The sequence below is a fragment of the Hyla sarda genome, chromosome 2 (assembly GCF_029499605.1).
Source record: "Hyla sarda isolate aHylSar1 chromosome 2, aHylSar1.hap1, whole genome shotgun sequence".
Lineage (NCBI taxonomy): Eukaryota > Metazoa > Chordata > Amphibia > Anura > Hylidae > Hyla > Hyla sarda.
Window position 1 is genome coordinate 120018917 of NC_079190.1, and position 15617 is coordinate 120034533.

Here is a 15617-nt window from a genome sequence, read left to right on the forward strand (position 1 = left end):
TGACTAACAATGAAATAAAGGGGTTATCTGGAACGACATGACAACATCATCATCTTTGTTTATTAGACATGTTTCTTAGATGGTTTGCCAAGCACAGCTCTGTACTTTAAAAGTGGCCTGGTATTACAATTCCCTAATGCTTCTTCCCATTCAAGTTAGAAGTGGGACTGAGTTGTCAAACCTGGTGAAACAGACGCTAAGGCTGGGTTGACACTTCAGAATTTTTGTCGGGACAAAATCCAGCCGCAGATTCCAAGTGCAGCCAGCACCAAGTGAATCAGTCGGAGTTAGAACCAGGCAGACATTGGCGTCACCGTAGATGACAATGTGTGCGTAGCTGATTCCACCTAAAGAATAAAAAGTTCATTATTTTGGCAGCGGGATTTCAGCAGCAGAACTACTGGGATTCTGCTGCACCAGAACTTCGAAATGTAATTCTGCTCAGAAATTCCGTAGTGTGAACCCAGCCGATAAGGTACAGAGCTGTGCCTGGTGATCAATGACGGGGACCCATGAAAAAGCTGACAGGCAGTAGAGTCGAGTCCAGTATTGATTGCCTGTCCTAAAAATAATTTATTTTAAAAGTATTGAATAACTCAGTCATAAGCAGAATTCCGCACACAAGAATCCACCTTGACAACGCTAGCACGTAACACACGGACAGTCTCTTCAGCTTCTAAAGCTAATCCATACGACCTTCTCGGTGCTCACATTGAAGACATCAGGCATAACTTCAAGTAAGGAAAGAAGAATGGAGCACTCACCCGGTCTGTAGCTTCTAAAAAACTTTCTTTATTGCATAAGAAGGACAAACATGCAAGGGAGCAGTGAAGAGGGGGGTGTGACTGGGCGAAGGGCCTGACAAAGCGTTACGTGCATGATATGGACCGTCACCCAGACACTCCCCCTCTTCACTGCTCCAGTCTGCTTCCTGGCATGTTTGTCCTTCTGATGTAATAAAGAACGTTTTTTAGAAGCCTGGGTGAGTGCTCCATTCTTCTTACCTTACTTGAAGTTTAGTCATAAGCAGCTATACCTTAAGAAGCACATCTTTCCAGGTTAGTCAAGGGGTCAGGACTTAAGTCCTTCTTTAATGACCTTGGCAACAAATGTCCTTGTGCTTCTGTGCTACTGGATTACATCTGTTCTTGGGTACTCATGATGAGCGAAAGCAGAGAATACCACTAATGGCAGGGAAAGCCAAGTGCACCAGGTGGCAGGGAAAGCAATACACACTAGTATCCAGTGATAGTAGGGAAAGCTCAAAGCACCCATATCCAGTAGTAGCAGGGAGAGCCAAAAGTAGGGAAAGACAAGAGCACCAGTATGCCCTGGTAGCAAAATAGGAATATGGCTGCATTGCTGCACTGTGCCACAAATACTCTAATACTATTACTGGATACTGTTAATCTTTGCTTTTTCTTTCAACAAATACTGGTGTTCTGTGCTGAGCTTATTATTAATGGATACTGGCGCTCTTGGTTTTGCCTGGTACCAATAGATGCCATTATTGGTTTCTCTGCTACCACTCAGCACAAATGCCCTTTTTCTTTTTCAATGACCCAAACTTCTAGAGCTTTTTATAAATCTACAATGCCATTCAAGGGATTTAACATCCAACTTACATCAATACACCTGTATAACTTGGAGAGACACACCAGGGTCCTTCTTACTGTTGGGTACCACATGCCATGCAGATCAGCAGGTGAGATTGTGTTCTGTGCTCTAAGAGCTAAAGATTCTGACGAGCCTACAAAAAAGATCAAAGACTACTGTTAGAAACAATACTGTTAAATACTCTTGATTGTATCTTTTAAAGCATACCTGTCAGGGAAAAAAAAGCTGCATACTTACCCAGTCGTGCTTGTGAAGGAAAGGCACACATCGTGGGGGAAGCTCGCACCCTTTTACTCAGTGTAGGAATGAACAGAAATCATGGCTTATTAAAAAAAAAAAAAAAAAAAGACCACTAGGGGTCCCCATACAATCTAGAACACAATTCTTCCCAGCTGCAGCACAGAAGTGAGGATGGGACTAGCACTCTATGCTCACTCCTGTCCTGTCTATCAGACTCATGTATGAAAACAGAGAGGAGGGGGTTACAGAGCAGCCTGCAGTGATTGGATGAAAAGACTCTGCACAGCAAACTCAGGGAGAACGTGAATGCATAGTGAGTGAGGGCGGACTCCGTGCTTGCCTCAGACACACTCCTTCTTGAGCAGTGGATGTTAGAATGGGTGAGCAGCAAAACGGGGATTCGTAAGCCATAGCTAGACATGTGAAAAAGTGTAAACCTTCTGCATGACCTAGTGAGTTACATATATGACAGGTTTATTAAACTTAAATATGTATATTTATACCAGCGCTTCCAAAAATGCTTTTAAAGTACAGCTGTCAGGTATTAACTATGGATCCCTGTATACCATAAAGAAGTTTGGAGTAAAAAATAATAAATGAAATACCAGTGCTATACTATTGTCAATATTTATTAAATAGATAAAATGAACAATTTGACATAAAATAGGATAAAATGGGGTATCACTCAGAAAAAATGATTATGTCCTTGGGACTCTGTGGCACTCCACCAGGAAAAAGATGGAGCACAACGATACTGAGAAAACACAAAACGTGATGGATATCAAGAGTATTTAAAATTGAGAAGCTCAAGTATATATAAGGAAAGTACTATACAATAGACAAGAAAGGATCGACTGCTGCCGATATATAAGGAGGGTAATCACGGACGAACAGGCACTCCCAGACGAAGGAAGCAGCGAGTTTCCGAAACGAGTAGAGCCTTTTTTGGTCCACTTTCGCAGTCGAAGTGACGTCAGTGTAGTAACGCGAATCCAGGATTACTCTTTTCTCCATCGTGCAGCAGGAATGGGATCTGGTAGAGATGCCACTGGCCGGGGCCATCTCCCAGACCGTTCAGAACATTCTGACGAGGAACGTCAAGGACGCCATAGAAGATTTTTGTGACACCCAAGGACCCACTATAAGGTACCCTTCATTCGTATTAAACCCGTGTAAAAAGGAACCCCGGCATACACGGAGCAGGGATTTCACTCCCCCCGATAGCACAAACGCACCTGCAGAGTATTGCACCTGCGCTCCTGCATCCCGTGTTCAGCAGCAAACTAATGGATGTTTAGATACTATATTAACATCAAGGAACACAAAATAACCGCTCTTTAATGATCATAGGTCAGTAAGAAATAGATGCCCCTGACCACAGTTTATCTTGGAGCCAAAAAAGGGGATTGGTTATAAACACCAGCAGAGTATTGCACCTAAACAAATAGCTGTTTTCTCAACACCAATTGAAACTGTGCAACCCTGACGGCTCTGCAAGTATTAGTATACAGCAAAATGTCTTCCTTTTTCTAATACAAGGAGAAATACACCCTGTATATAAACTCTATCATCTGCTTCCCCTTTTTCTTTTTGAATTTTCTATATAAAAAAAATAAATAAAAAAATAAATGAGTACTAACCAACAAAAAGGACATTCATCACATGAAGTATACTACTAACAATAAAAAAGGCTATATGCCTATGGAAAATTCTACACTGGACTGTTAGCATATTCTCCATATACTGAGTACGTCCTCTCTTTCACCAAACTTTATGCCAATTGCATGAGACAAATAACCTTATTATCTCCTTTTTTTCCATACCATATACAGACTAATCTCCTTTTGAAATATCCTTCCCAACTGTATCTAACCCGCACCTCCTTGTTGCTGTATAGCTCTGACTACCAGCAGGTACGGCATTGCGTCCCTATTGATACCAGCTACGTCTTTACAGCCTAATTAATCCTACACAATTTAATCATTCACAGATATATACCTACACGGTTGCATCTGCCGTCAACACTCATCTCCTCTACTAGGGATATTTTTGAGCTACACGCTAAACATAGGTACGTGTAGCGCATTGATACTTTCCTTATATATACTTGAGCTTCTCAATTTTACTAACTCTTGATATCCATCATATTTTGTTTCTCCTCAGTATCATTGTGCTCCATCTTTTTCCTGGTGGAGTGCCACAGAGTCCCAAGGACATCATCATTTTTCTGAGTGATACCCCATTTTGTCCTATTTTATGTCAAATTGTTCATTTAATCTATTTAATAAATATTCACAATAGTATAGCGCTGGTATTTAATTTATTAGTTTATTAAACTTGCAGTAGTCTTAAGAATGTATTTAAAAGGGGATATCCTAGAATTTACCTTTTTTATTTTTATTTTTTTTTTTAACTCCATACCCTCCTAACTTTAGAAAGCATATGGTGATAAACACTAACCAGCTTTCTAGCTATTCACTAGGAGTCTTTTTCCTCAATAAGATCAGTTAAGTTAGGCGGTGCCCCCTTTTCAGCACACATGACTGCTGTTTGTTTTGAGGAAACTACATTACTGATAAGCGATTTGTGTCTGCACTTCCTCTGGCTCTCTGTAGTAGAAACTATAAGGGTACGTTCACATGCACGGATTTACAGCCTATTTTACGCTGCAAATCCGCTGGTGAAGGCCCGCTCTATGCTGGCTTTACATGTGCCTGCTCGTAGCAGCAATACGCCGCTACCAGCAGACACCCTGCGATGTGCGAGTCGCAGTATACTCAGCTCAGAGCAGGGAGAGCGGCCGCGAAGTGCGAGTACACCGCTCACATAGCTGCACTGTGTCTGCTGGTAGCGGCGTATTGCTGCTACCAGCAGGCACATTTAAAGCCAGCATAGAGCGGGCCTTCACCAGCGGATCCACAGCTAAATACGCTGCGAAAATCCTTGCGTGTGAACGTACCCTAAAAAGCCAGAAATACTGAAGGACATCTCCAGCAGCAGCTGGGTAAAAACTACAGAATAACATGGGGATAAAAATGTGTCATATTATTATTAGGGATCGACCGATATCGGGTTTTTAGGGCCGATACCGATAATCGGTGGAGGTTAGGGCCGATAGCTGATAACTTATACCGATATTCCGGTATAAGTTATCGGCTATTTATCCCCCCTCGACACCGCTGCAGGTCATTGATTTAAAGCGGGCGCTTTAAATCAATGCACTGCAGTGGCTTTTGCGGTGCCATAGGCCGCCGCCGCCGCCACCACCCGCTTCTCTCCCCCTACCTGTCAGGGTGGTCCGGGCCATCCATCCTTCCTTCCTGTAGTGTCCGGCGGCATTCCGCGTGGAGGGTGAATCGGTCCGGGCTGTCCTTCTCAGGTGGTCCTCTTCTCCACTCCGGGCAGGCTCCGGCATAGTAGCGCTGCATAGACGCCGCTGCGCAGTGACGCCCGTGCGCAGCGACGCACCTGACATCACGGCGTAGCGGCGTCTATGCAGCGTACTAGGCCGGAGCCTGCCCGGAGTGGAGAAGAGGACCCCCGGAGAAGGACAGCCCGGACCGTGGCACCCTCCACCCGGAATGGTGCCGGACACTACAGGAAGGATGGATGGCCCGGACCACCCACATTACGAGTAAGTTTATTTATTTTATTTTTTTATTGACTCGGAGGGTGGGGGAGGGGTCCGACCGGTATAGCGGTATGGACAAAAATCCATACCGGTATACCGCCCAGCACTACGGTGGGGGGTGCGACGCGGCGGGTCGGGGGGCGGTGCGGGGGGTGGGGCATTATCGGCTTATCGGCAAGGTAATTGCCGATACCGATAATGCCCAAAATCGTGATTATCGGCCGATAATATCGGCCATACCGATAATCGGTCGATCCCTAATTATTATATCTGTCAACATTTATAATTTATTATTTTATTTGTTTTGTTACATAAATAATGGCACAATGAGAAATGTTTATGCCTGGAAATACCTCTTAAGGGCATGTTCACACAGCTAATATCTGATTTGGAAGCAAAATCTGCACAGATTTCTGCACTCCCCTTAAACTGAAAAGGAAACACTTTACTGTCCACCCAATATTGAAAAACCCATGCTCTTCAGATGATACCTGTCATTAGTAATAAAAATATGTTATTGAATTATTTTTCTAATCTACTTCTTAATAAAATGTTGTAACTTTGTGTGTTAAATTAACCCCTAAAAGTATGGTCACCATGAGTCCTCCTTGTGGTTGTGCCTGCAGTCCTGCTTACAGATTGTCTCCCGTAGCAGCCTGGCAGAGAAACAAGTTAGGAAATGCAGGTAGGACCTCAGCTCAGCACAGTGTATAGAGTATATAGAGCGGAATATTTCATCTCCCTTTCCCTTTAAGCTAAGCTAGACTGTAAAATCATGATGCCTTCAGTGCATAGTGCTGAATATTGTGCTAATTTTGTGCTGAATAGCTGAATATTTGAGCTGCCTTTGCAAGCTGCTGGGCAGAGCTGACACACTGTAGAGTTCAGTGGCGAGAGATTGGGGGGGGTTGGTTAGGGTGAATTGGTGCGGTTTTAGCCAATCACAGCCTCTCTCAAACTGGACTGCTCTCGGCTGTGTGTAGCAGAGTGAATGAAGAATGAAGTACCAGTCCACTTATTGCATGAAGTCACTACAGATTAATCATTGCCATATTAAAGATAGAGCCATGGAGTAAATTTTTACTGGTGGTGTCTTAATCCCCTTCTTCCACATCATGGTGTTTAGAGTGGTCTCATGAATATCAGGTTGTATAACAAAAAAAACATGTGCAGGTGCTCTTTGAAAGCTCCCAGAGGACCGATTCTTTACTATAGGTGCCATTAGCTCTGGCCCCAGCCCCTCCTCTCAGTTATGAGTGACTTTAGCATCCAATCAGACCACTAGAGCCGTCACTTAGAACTGAGAGTAAGGACCAGGGAAACAACTAGTGCCCAGAGCCCTGGGTACTTGTAGTGAAGGAGTCGCCTCCTATGAATTTTCGATAGCTGTGCATGGTACACTACAAGACGTTTGCATGGCAAGAACTTTAGGCACGTTTTAACTACTCTGCAGACGTCACCCCAAGCTCAACTCTTGCTTTCTCTAAAACCCTGCAGAAGTAAAACACAGTTCTATGTATTGGGGGAGCATGTCAGTATTTTATAGAACGTTCATGGCCAGTTTCTGTGCCATGTACATCTTGTCTGCCTTACAGTCTTTGTATAGCCAGACACCATTCTCATTCTAACTTAACAATTAATTTCCTGATAACACAAACCGCAATTTACACTTGAGTTACTCGGCAGCAACATTTCCAAATGTCGTTACCACGGAAACACATCAAACATGACTCAAGCCACAGTACGTTCATTAGATAATGATAAATTGCCTACGTGAACAATTTTTCATGCTCCTCAGGAGGATATTGAAACTAGTGAAAAGCTTCTCCCTTTTCTGTGGTTCTCCCTTTGTGGACTCATATTGATCGCTTCATTCCAGCATAGAAAAATATTCATGCAGGGTAAACAAGTGGATAAATTCCAGGCTCCGAGCTCTTTGCATGAGGTCTTTAAAACCAAAATGAATCAATTTTATTTTTTCTCATGTACTGCCAGTAGCTGAAATGTCCTCAAAACAAAGAGTATAACCAAGAAGTTTCATTATAGTACATGAGCGTTTAGAAATTGCTCTAAAAGTCTGATCCATCTAATGAGATGCACACAAGTATCTTTAAGTCAATATTTATCACAAAAGGGTTTTCCACATCTCAACTAAGGGACTTAGACTTGTAGGCCACATCTAGTAAAATATTTTTTGCAAATACACCTCTTTCTCCTGATATTAATGCTCCTTTCCTACCTTTGTTGCCAGCTTTTTGCCTAGGTTACAGACCACCGCTCCATTATAGAAGCAATGGTCAGGCTGATTGGAGAAGTCCTCACCTAATAAATATGCCAGACACATAACAATGAGTCCACTGTATTCTTTCAGCATTCCTTTCAGCCAAATGGCACAAATTATTTTTTCAGAGTCATCTTGGCAACTAGATGCACAGATTGGTACCTGTAATATGCTGCTCTTATAAGAATAGCACATTCAGCTGACATAACTGCATATTAAGTTCAAAAACAAAATAATGGATTTAATAATTAAAAAACATACCGCTTTTGATGAGATTACTGGCATCCGGATCCTCTAGATGGACATCAGAGAATGAAGCATCCGGAGTCTGCAACCTCTTTTGTTCCTCCTTGAGACTCAGTGCAATTTGCTGTGTATATAAGACATTGTACAACTTTAAAAAATGCAAAACAAAAAACGATAGACATTTGTGGTGAATCTATTATTCTAAGGGTGCATTCACACCACGTCTCTGAGATCCCGCTGGGAAATTTCAAAGCCCTGCTGGACCAGCACCAAATCTCATGCATTTAAATGCGTCGACTGGAGTCAGATAGTAACTCCGGTTAGCTCATTTTTGCCCTGTATCCGGTTCTGTGGCTGAACTGCAAACCACAGCATACCACGGTTTTCAATCCAGCCAAAACCGGATACAGGGCAAAAATGAGCCGTCCGGAGTCACTATGGGGGAGATTTATCAAAACCTGTCCAGAGGAAAAGTTGCTGAGTGGCCCATAACAACCAACCAGATCACTTTTATTTTTAAAAAGGCATCACCCAGTTTTGAAATTTCCCAGCCAGATTCTGCAGCCGGATCTGGGAAACGTGGTGTGAATGCACCCTTAGGAATCAATTTCTGTATATCTTGTCCTTGGAAGGCTCTTCTAGTGTTATCTACATTTATACTGGATATGGTTAGTCTATTTCACTTACTTTGGTTTGGATTGCTTAACAGAGAATAAAAAAAAAAAAAAAAACACATTAATATACAGTCTTGGCCGTAAATGTTGGCACCCCTAAAATATTTCAAGAAAATTAAGTATTTCTCAGAGAAAAGGATTGCAGTAACACATGTTTTGCTATACACGTTTATTCCCTTTGTGTGTATTGGAACTAAACCAAAAAAAAGGGAGGAAAAAAGGAGATTTTTATGCTTACCGTAAAATCTCTTTCTCAAAGGATCCATTGGGGGACACAGACCATGGGTGTATGCTGCTGTCACTAGGAGGCTTGACACTATGGCAACACGAAAAGTCAGCTCCTCCCAGCAGGGTATACCCGCCCACAGGCACCTGAGGTAATCAGTTTTAGTCCCAGAGCAATAGGAGAAGACCAACAGGTCAAGAGAAAACCACAAACTGTCCGAGCAACCAAAAGAAAAGGCAACTGAACACCTTTCGGACAGATAACTGGAATAGGAACACCAGAAAAGGGTGGGAGCTGTGTCCCCAATGGATCCTTCAAGAAAGAGATTTTACGGTAAGCATAAAAATCTCCTTTTCTCTATCGGCTCCATTGGGGGACACAAACCATGGGACGTACCAAAGCCGTCCCTTGGGTGGGTAAGGAATCAGACAGGTGGAAGGTTGGACCACCGCCTGCAACGTCTTACAGCCCAGAGTAGCACCAGCTAATGCGAAGGTATGAATCCGGTAGCCCCTTGAGAAAGAGTGCAAAGACGACCACGCGGCCACCTTACAGAATGGCAAGGCCGAAGCCACGTAGCGGAGAGAAAATTGGGCAGAATGAGCCAAAACCCTGAAGGGTGGGATCTTCCCCTTGCAGCGGAAAGCTTCCGAAATTGTATTTCTTGTCCGACGACCACAACAGGTTGTGGAACAAATGCTTCCAGGAATGAGAAGGGGCCGGACAAAAGGACGGTAGGATGATGTCCTCATTGAGATGAAAAAGTCAAAACCATATCAGGTAGGAAGGACGGACCTGGATGGAAAACAAAAAACCACTTGTCGGGGTATCAACCAGAAAGGGAGAACGGTAGGAGAGAGCTGCCAGCTCTGACACCCTCCTAACAGAGGGAAGAGCAATAGGGAATGCCACCTTCTGGGGAAGGAGGCGAAGAGAAATGTCCCTGAGAGGTTCAAAAGGGGGGCCTAGCAGGGCAACTAAGACCAAGTGCAAGTCCCAAGGGAAAAAAGGGGACTTATAAGAAGGGGCAGCTTGTGCCACTCCCTGAACTAGGTTCGGACATGATAATTGAACGCCAGAGGACGTTGAAAAAGAATGGAAACAGCCAAACCTTTGACCCTTAAGGGAGCTGAAAGCCAATCACGACCGGAGAAAAAGTTTCACACCAACAGAAATAAGACCGCCAGGTATGGTGGTAAATCTTTGCAGAGGAAGGCTTGTGAGCCCTCCACATGGTGCGAACCACTTGAGAAGAGAAACTGCGGGTCCTCAGAACCGACGTCTCAACCGCCACGCCGTCAAAAGCAGAGACGGTAAATAGGGGTGGCACAGGAGACCTGATATAGAAGGTCTGGACAATAGGGAAGGCGCAGCGGTAAGTCGTTCAGGAGCCTGACCACAACGACGTACCACGCCCGCCAGGGCCAGTCTGGGCAACGAGAATGGCGGGAACGCCCTCTGTTGTGAGTTTCCTCAGGACCCCGAAAAGAGATAAAAGGGGAGGAAACAGATAAAGTAGGGCAAAGCACGACCAAGAGAGAGGAACGCCTTGGTTGTGGCGGGACGTGCAGAGGTCCACACCTGGAGCGCCCCAGAGGTTGCAGGTTACTGCAAACACCTCCAGATGTAGGGACCACTCGCCTTGGACGGCTGAAGACCGGCTGAGAAAGACCACATCCCAGAGAAGCCCGGAATGAAGATCGCTGAGATGGCCGGAAACCTGAGTTCCGCCCAGAAGGGAAATACCCAAGAAGCAGGCAAAGAAGGAATTGCCCTAGGCCCCAACATGTTGAAGGGGAAAAGGGCTTCTTGGGGAACCAAGATCCCAGACCGGCCGGTCCTTGAAAACGCCTCCCCAGCCCAACAGACTGGCAAGGATGGGCAGGAAGGAGCGCCCTAGAGAAAGCAGGGGGGAAACGAAGCCACCATAGAAGGGACCGAGAGACAATGGAGACCTGTCCCACCGGAAGAGAATCACCAGTTGAAAAGGTCGGGGATGAAACTGGGCAAATGGCACGGCCTCCACTAACCAACCCAGGGCATCCATGCAAAAGCGAATGGAAACTGGAGCAGGGTGCCAAAGTAATCGGACTCTTGATAAGAGAGTCAGCCAATTGGTCGGCGGAGTCGAAAGCGGGCAGAGGCCACGTCGAACTGGAGCCCCAGGAGAGCGGTTGGACTTGTCCCGATTGACCATCCAACCAAAGTGAGACCAGGCCTGGAGGTTTAGACTAAGACTCTCCAGGATCTGGGCCTGGCTGGAGCTCCGATCAAGAGGTCGTCCCAGTAAGGAATCACGGAAACAGCTGTTGTCCGTAAAAGGGCTATCACAGACGCCAGGACTGTGGTAAAGGTCCGCGGAGAAGTGGCCAGACCGAAAGGAGGGCCACAATAGAAAATGACCGTCCGGAACTGCAAAGCGGAGGTACCGCTGATGACCGGAAAAACAATGAGATGTGGAGGCAGGCATCCTTGATGTCCACCGAGGAACGAAAACTCCCCGTGAACCAACAACGCCAGCACCGAACGGAGAGACTCCATTCGGGATGGGAAAGCAGAAAATGCTGGCTGAGATACTCAGGAACTAAGATTGGGAGAACAGAAAGGCCCTTCTTTGGGACCACAAAGAGGTTGGAATAACCATGAAAACGTTCCCCTGAAGGAACCGGGACAATTACTCCCTGGATAAAAAAAGGGGCTGGAGCACGCCCCGAACTGCCTTCGCTAGAGAGGGGAAACCGGAGGGTCAAGGAAAGAAAAAGGCAATCCCATGGAAGGGAAGCAAATTCGATCCAGTATCCGTTGACTACCACATCCCTGACCCAGGAATCCATGGTCCAGGCATCCGTGGTCCAGGCATCCCGGAAGAATAAGAGGCGACCAACCACCCGAGAAAGGTCAGCGGGTGGGGGGGCGACCCTTCAGACCGAGGAAGGCCTACGGGTGCCTGATAGGGCCGCAAAACGGCCGGAACGGATAGCCGACCTCCGGGAGGGACAGGTCCGGAAGGAGAGAGCCCTCTTCCCGAGAAGGCGCCTGGCTGGACCCTTTGTTGGAACCAAAGGTCCGCAGAACCGGAAGGGGGACTTATGACGGAAAGCGGTTCTGTGAGCCTTATCCAGAGGTAATAAAGAACTTTTTTCCGCCTGTCGCCTCACTTCTAGAAGGCGGCGTCCACATTCAAGGCTTTAAGCCTCATGGAGGGACGGTGGCTACCAGGTAGCTTGTGGCAAAGGCAGCACAGTGGATGTGCATGGAAGCAGAACACAGAAAATCTCCAGCTGCAGAGCATCGGAGAGCTAGATTAAATAAATCCACCAGATGGATCTTGAAGACCACCCTGGCGGAGTTGGGAGACCATACTGAAAGGGCCTTTGACACCCAGGCCGAAGCAAAAGCAGGAAGAACCTGCTGTCTCAAAGGCAAAGTTTGCCAAAGTCTCCACCTTTATGTCCGCTAAATCCTTGAAGGCAGCCCCATCAGCCAACGGCCGGGTAGGCGCCTTAGAGAGACAGGAGACCGGCAGATCCACAGTTGGAGAGGAGGTCCACCGAGCAATGAGGTCCTTGGCGAAGGGATACCACGCTTGAACCTTCTTCGTTTCCTCAAACTTCTGTCAGGGTGCCTTCAGGCGGATACCAGCAGGGCGTAAAATTCAGCGTAAGAGCTGAAAGTCTTGGGTGCCGGTCAGGCACGAAGTAAGGAGACTTCTGGAGCCACGTCCGAAGTTCCTGGGTCCTTTAGATGGAAGAGGTCTCTTATGGCCGAAACCAATGAGTACACCACATCAGGCATCCGTGCGTTCCTTTGAGTCGGAGGCCGATTCAGAAACCTCATCCACAAGTTCTCCAGGTGAATGGGAACGAGGTGAGGCAGCCCTGGAAGAGGTCGGGCACAATGAAAGGAAACTTCTGGAGCCACGTCCGAAGTTCCTGGGTCCTCTAGACGGAAGGTGTCTCTTATGGCCAAAACCAATGAGTGCACCATGTCCGACAGATCCGTGTGGTCCTCTGAATCAGAGGCCGAATCGGAAACTTCATCTGCAAGTTCTCCAGGTGAAGGTGAATGCGGGAGGCGGCCCTGGAAGAGGGAGAGACTGGCTTAGTACGCAGGTCTGGAGAGCCAGAGCGGCGACCATGGGATCGTCCTCTGGTGGAGTGACGCGAGCTACAAGCTGGGGCGATGCCCAAAGACTCAGGGGATAAGTCAAATTAAACACCCCTATGACGCTGCGAGAGCATCAGAATAGGGGGAGAACAGAACCCTCCGAGTAGGGAGGACCTCTCCAAGGCAGTGACCACATACTGGGAGGCCTGAGCCAAGTCGGGGATCTGGGGGAGCAGTGGTGCAGGAGAACAAGTGGGTTTAGCAGAGCCCGACAATTTCATGTTACAACCCTTAGAGGTGTAATAGGTAACAAAGGACCCAGTCATATGTGTAGAGGGAAGAACAGGTCTGGGCTAGGTTACAAGTAAAAAAAAAAAACAGACTGTGCCCCCAATGCAGCTGCTGTGAAGCTTTTAGAACTCTGGCACGCTGAAGAGAGATGTTGAAAACTCTGCACCAATGGCAAGAGGGGGCTGTACTAAATCAAGTGCGCTGTTTAATGGCCCCGAAATCTTCCCTCTGCGCACGCACAGCGCTAATAAATAACTAGACCCTGCTGAGAAGCACCGACGGGCCGGGTGGGCGGAGCTAACGCATCCCGGCCCGCCGAGTAAATGCTGCTGAGACAATTATGGCGCCCGCTCCCGGCCCCGCTAGTGGGGAAAGGAGCTGGCGAAATACCTTCGGAAACCACCGCTGCCGAAAGAGAAATATGGTAGAAATACGGCCCGGGCCGAAAAAGCGCCCGTAGCAAAAACTAAAGTCGCCGCGGCAGCTTAGTAGCAAGCCGCTCACAAAAGTACACTTAAGTACAAGTCCCTGCACCACTGCTCTGTCCCCCAGCCATAGAATAAAGAAAAGGAAAGGACCACCAAGCAGACAAAAGGAGGGAAAAATCCCTCCTGGCCCGTCCTAATGTAACAGTGGGCTAACACTGGGGGTCTCCAGAGGTTGAAAACCACCACCTAAAGGAAAAAAAAGGGGGGGGGGAAATACTCACCTCATGCTGAAGAGCTTACCTAATGAAGTCTTCAGCCAGCTTTAGTCACCTGCATCATGCCGGGGTACCATGTGCGATCGAGACGAGCAGGGAGGTAGGGGGACCTGGACCCATGAGGTACAACCCCAGGCGCTGACCATTGGGGAGAGGGGGTTAACAGCACATATATGCAATGTGTGTGCCCCCTCAATCGCAGGAAAGAAAACGGAATTAAAAAAAAAAAAACGAACACATCCCTAAATCTATGAAAATAATAAAACTTAAGACGTGGTCTGGAGAGAACTCCAGACCATGTCCACCTCCTTAGACACGAAGCTAAAACGGATTACCTCAGGTGTCTGTGGGCGGGTATACCCTGCTGGGAGGAGCCAACTTTTCTTGTTGCCATAGTGTCGAGCCTCCTAGTGACAGCAGCATACACCCATGGTCTGTGTCCCCCAATGGAGCCGATAGAGAAAAAGCTAATTGGACATAATGGCACGCCAAACTCCAAAAATGGGCTGGACAAAATTATTGGCACCCTTAACTTAATATTTGGTTGCAAACCCTTTGGAAAAAATAACTGAAATCAGTTGCTTCCTAGAACCACCAATAAGCTTCTTACACCTCTCAGCCGGAATGTTTGACCACTCTTCCTTTGTAAACTGCTCCAGGTCTCATATTGGAAGGTGCCTTTTCCCAACAGCAATTTTAATATCTCTCCACAGGGGTTCAATGGGATTTAGATCTGGACTCATTTCTGGCCACTTCAGAACTCTCCAGCGCTTTGTTGCCATCCATTTCTGCATTCTTTTTACTATGTTTGGTGTCACTGTCCTGCTGGAAGACCCAAGGTCTCGGACGTATACCCAGCTTTCTGACACTGTGCTGTACAGTGTGACCCAAAATCCGATGGTAATCCTCAGATTTCATGATGCCTTGCACACATTCAAGGCACCCAGTGCCAGAGGCAGCAAAACAACCCCAAAACATCATTGAACCTCCACCATATTTCACTGTAGGTACTGTGTTCTTTTCTTTGTAGGCCTCATTCCATTTTCAGTAAACAGTAGAATATTGTGCTTTACCAAAAAGCTCTATCTTTTTCTCATCTGTCCACAAGATGTTTTCCCAGAAGGATTTTGGCTTAGTCAAGTTCATTTTGGCAAAATGTAGTCTTGTTTTTTTATGTCTCTGTGCCAGCAGTTGGGTCCTCCTGGGTCTCCTGCCATCGCGTTTCATTTAATTAAAATGTTGACGGATAGTTCACGCTGACACTGATGCTTCCTGAGCCTACAGGAATATCTTGAATATCTTTGTAACTTGTTTGGGGTTTCTTATCCACCATCCAGACTATCCTGCGTTGACACCTTTCATCAATTTTTCTCTTCCGTCCACGCCCAGGGAGATTAGCTACAGTTCCATGGTTTGCAAACTTCTTGATAATGTTGCGCACTGTGGACAAAAGCAAATCTAAGTCTCTGGAGATGGACTTGTAACCTTGAGACTGTTGATATTTTGCCACAATGTTGGTTCTCAAGTCCTCAGACAGTTCTCTCTTTCTGTTGTCCATGCTTAGTGTGGAACACACAGACATACAATGCAAAGGCTAAGTG

General features: G+C 46.4%; 1 protein-coding gene across 2 annotated transcripts in view; it reads right to left on the reverse strand.

Annotated features, from left to right (window-relative positions):
* Positions 1 to 15617, reverse strand: part of COG3 (component of oligomeric golgi complex 3) — a 108986-nt gene that overhangs the window by 48215 nt on the left and 45154 nt on the right. For both annotated transcript variants that reach the window (XM_056555415.1, XM_056555413.1), the window contains exons 14-15: positions 8031 to 8139; positions 1626 to 1750 (exon numbers count right to left, since the gene is read on the reverse strand). In XM_056555415.1, the coding sequence (XP_056411390.1) occupies positions 1626 to 1750; positions 8031 to 8139 (234 nt within the window). The remainder of the gene's footprint in view (positions 1 to 1625; positions 1751 to 8030; positions 8140 to 15617) is intronic.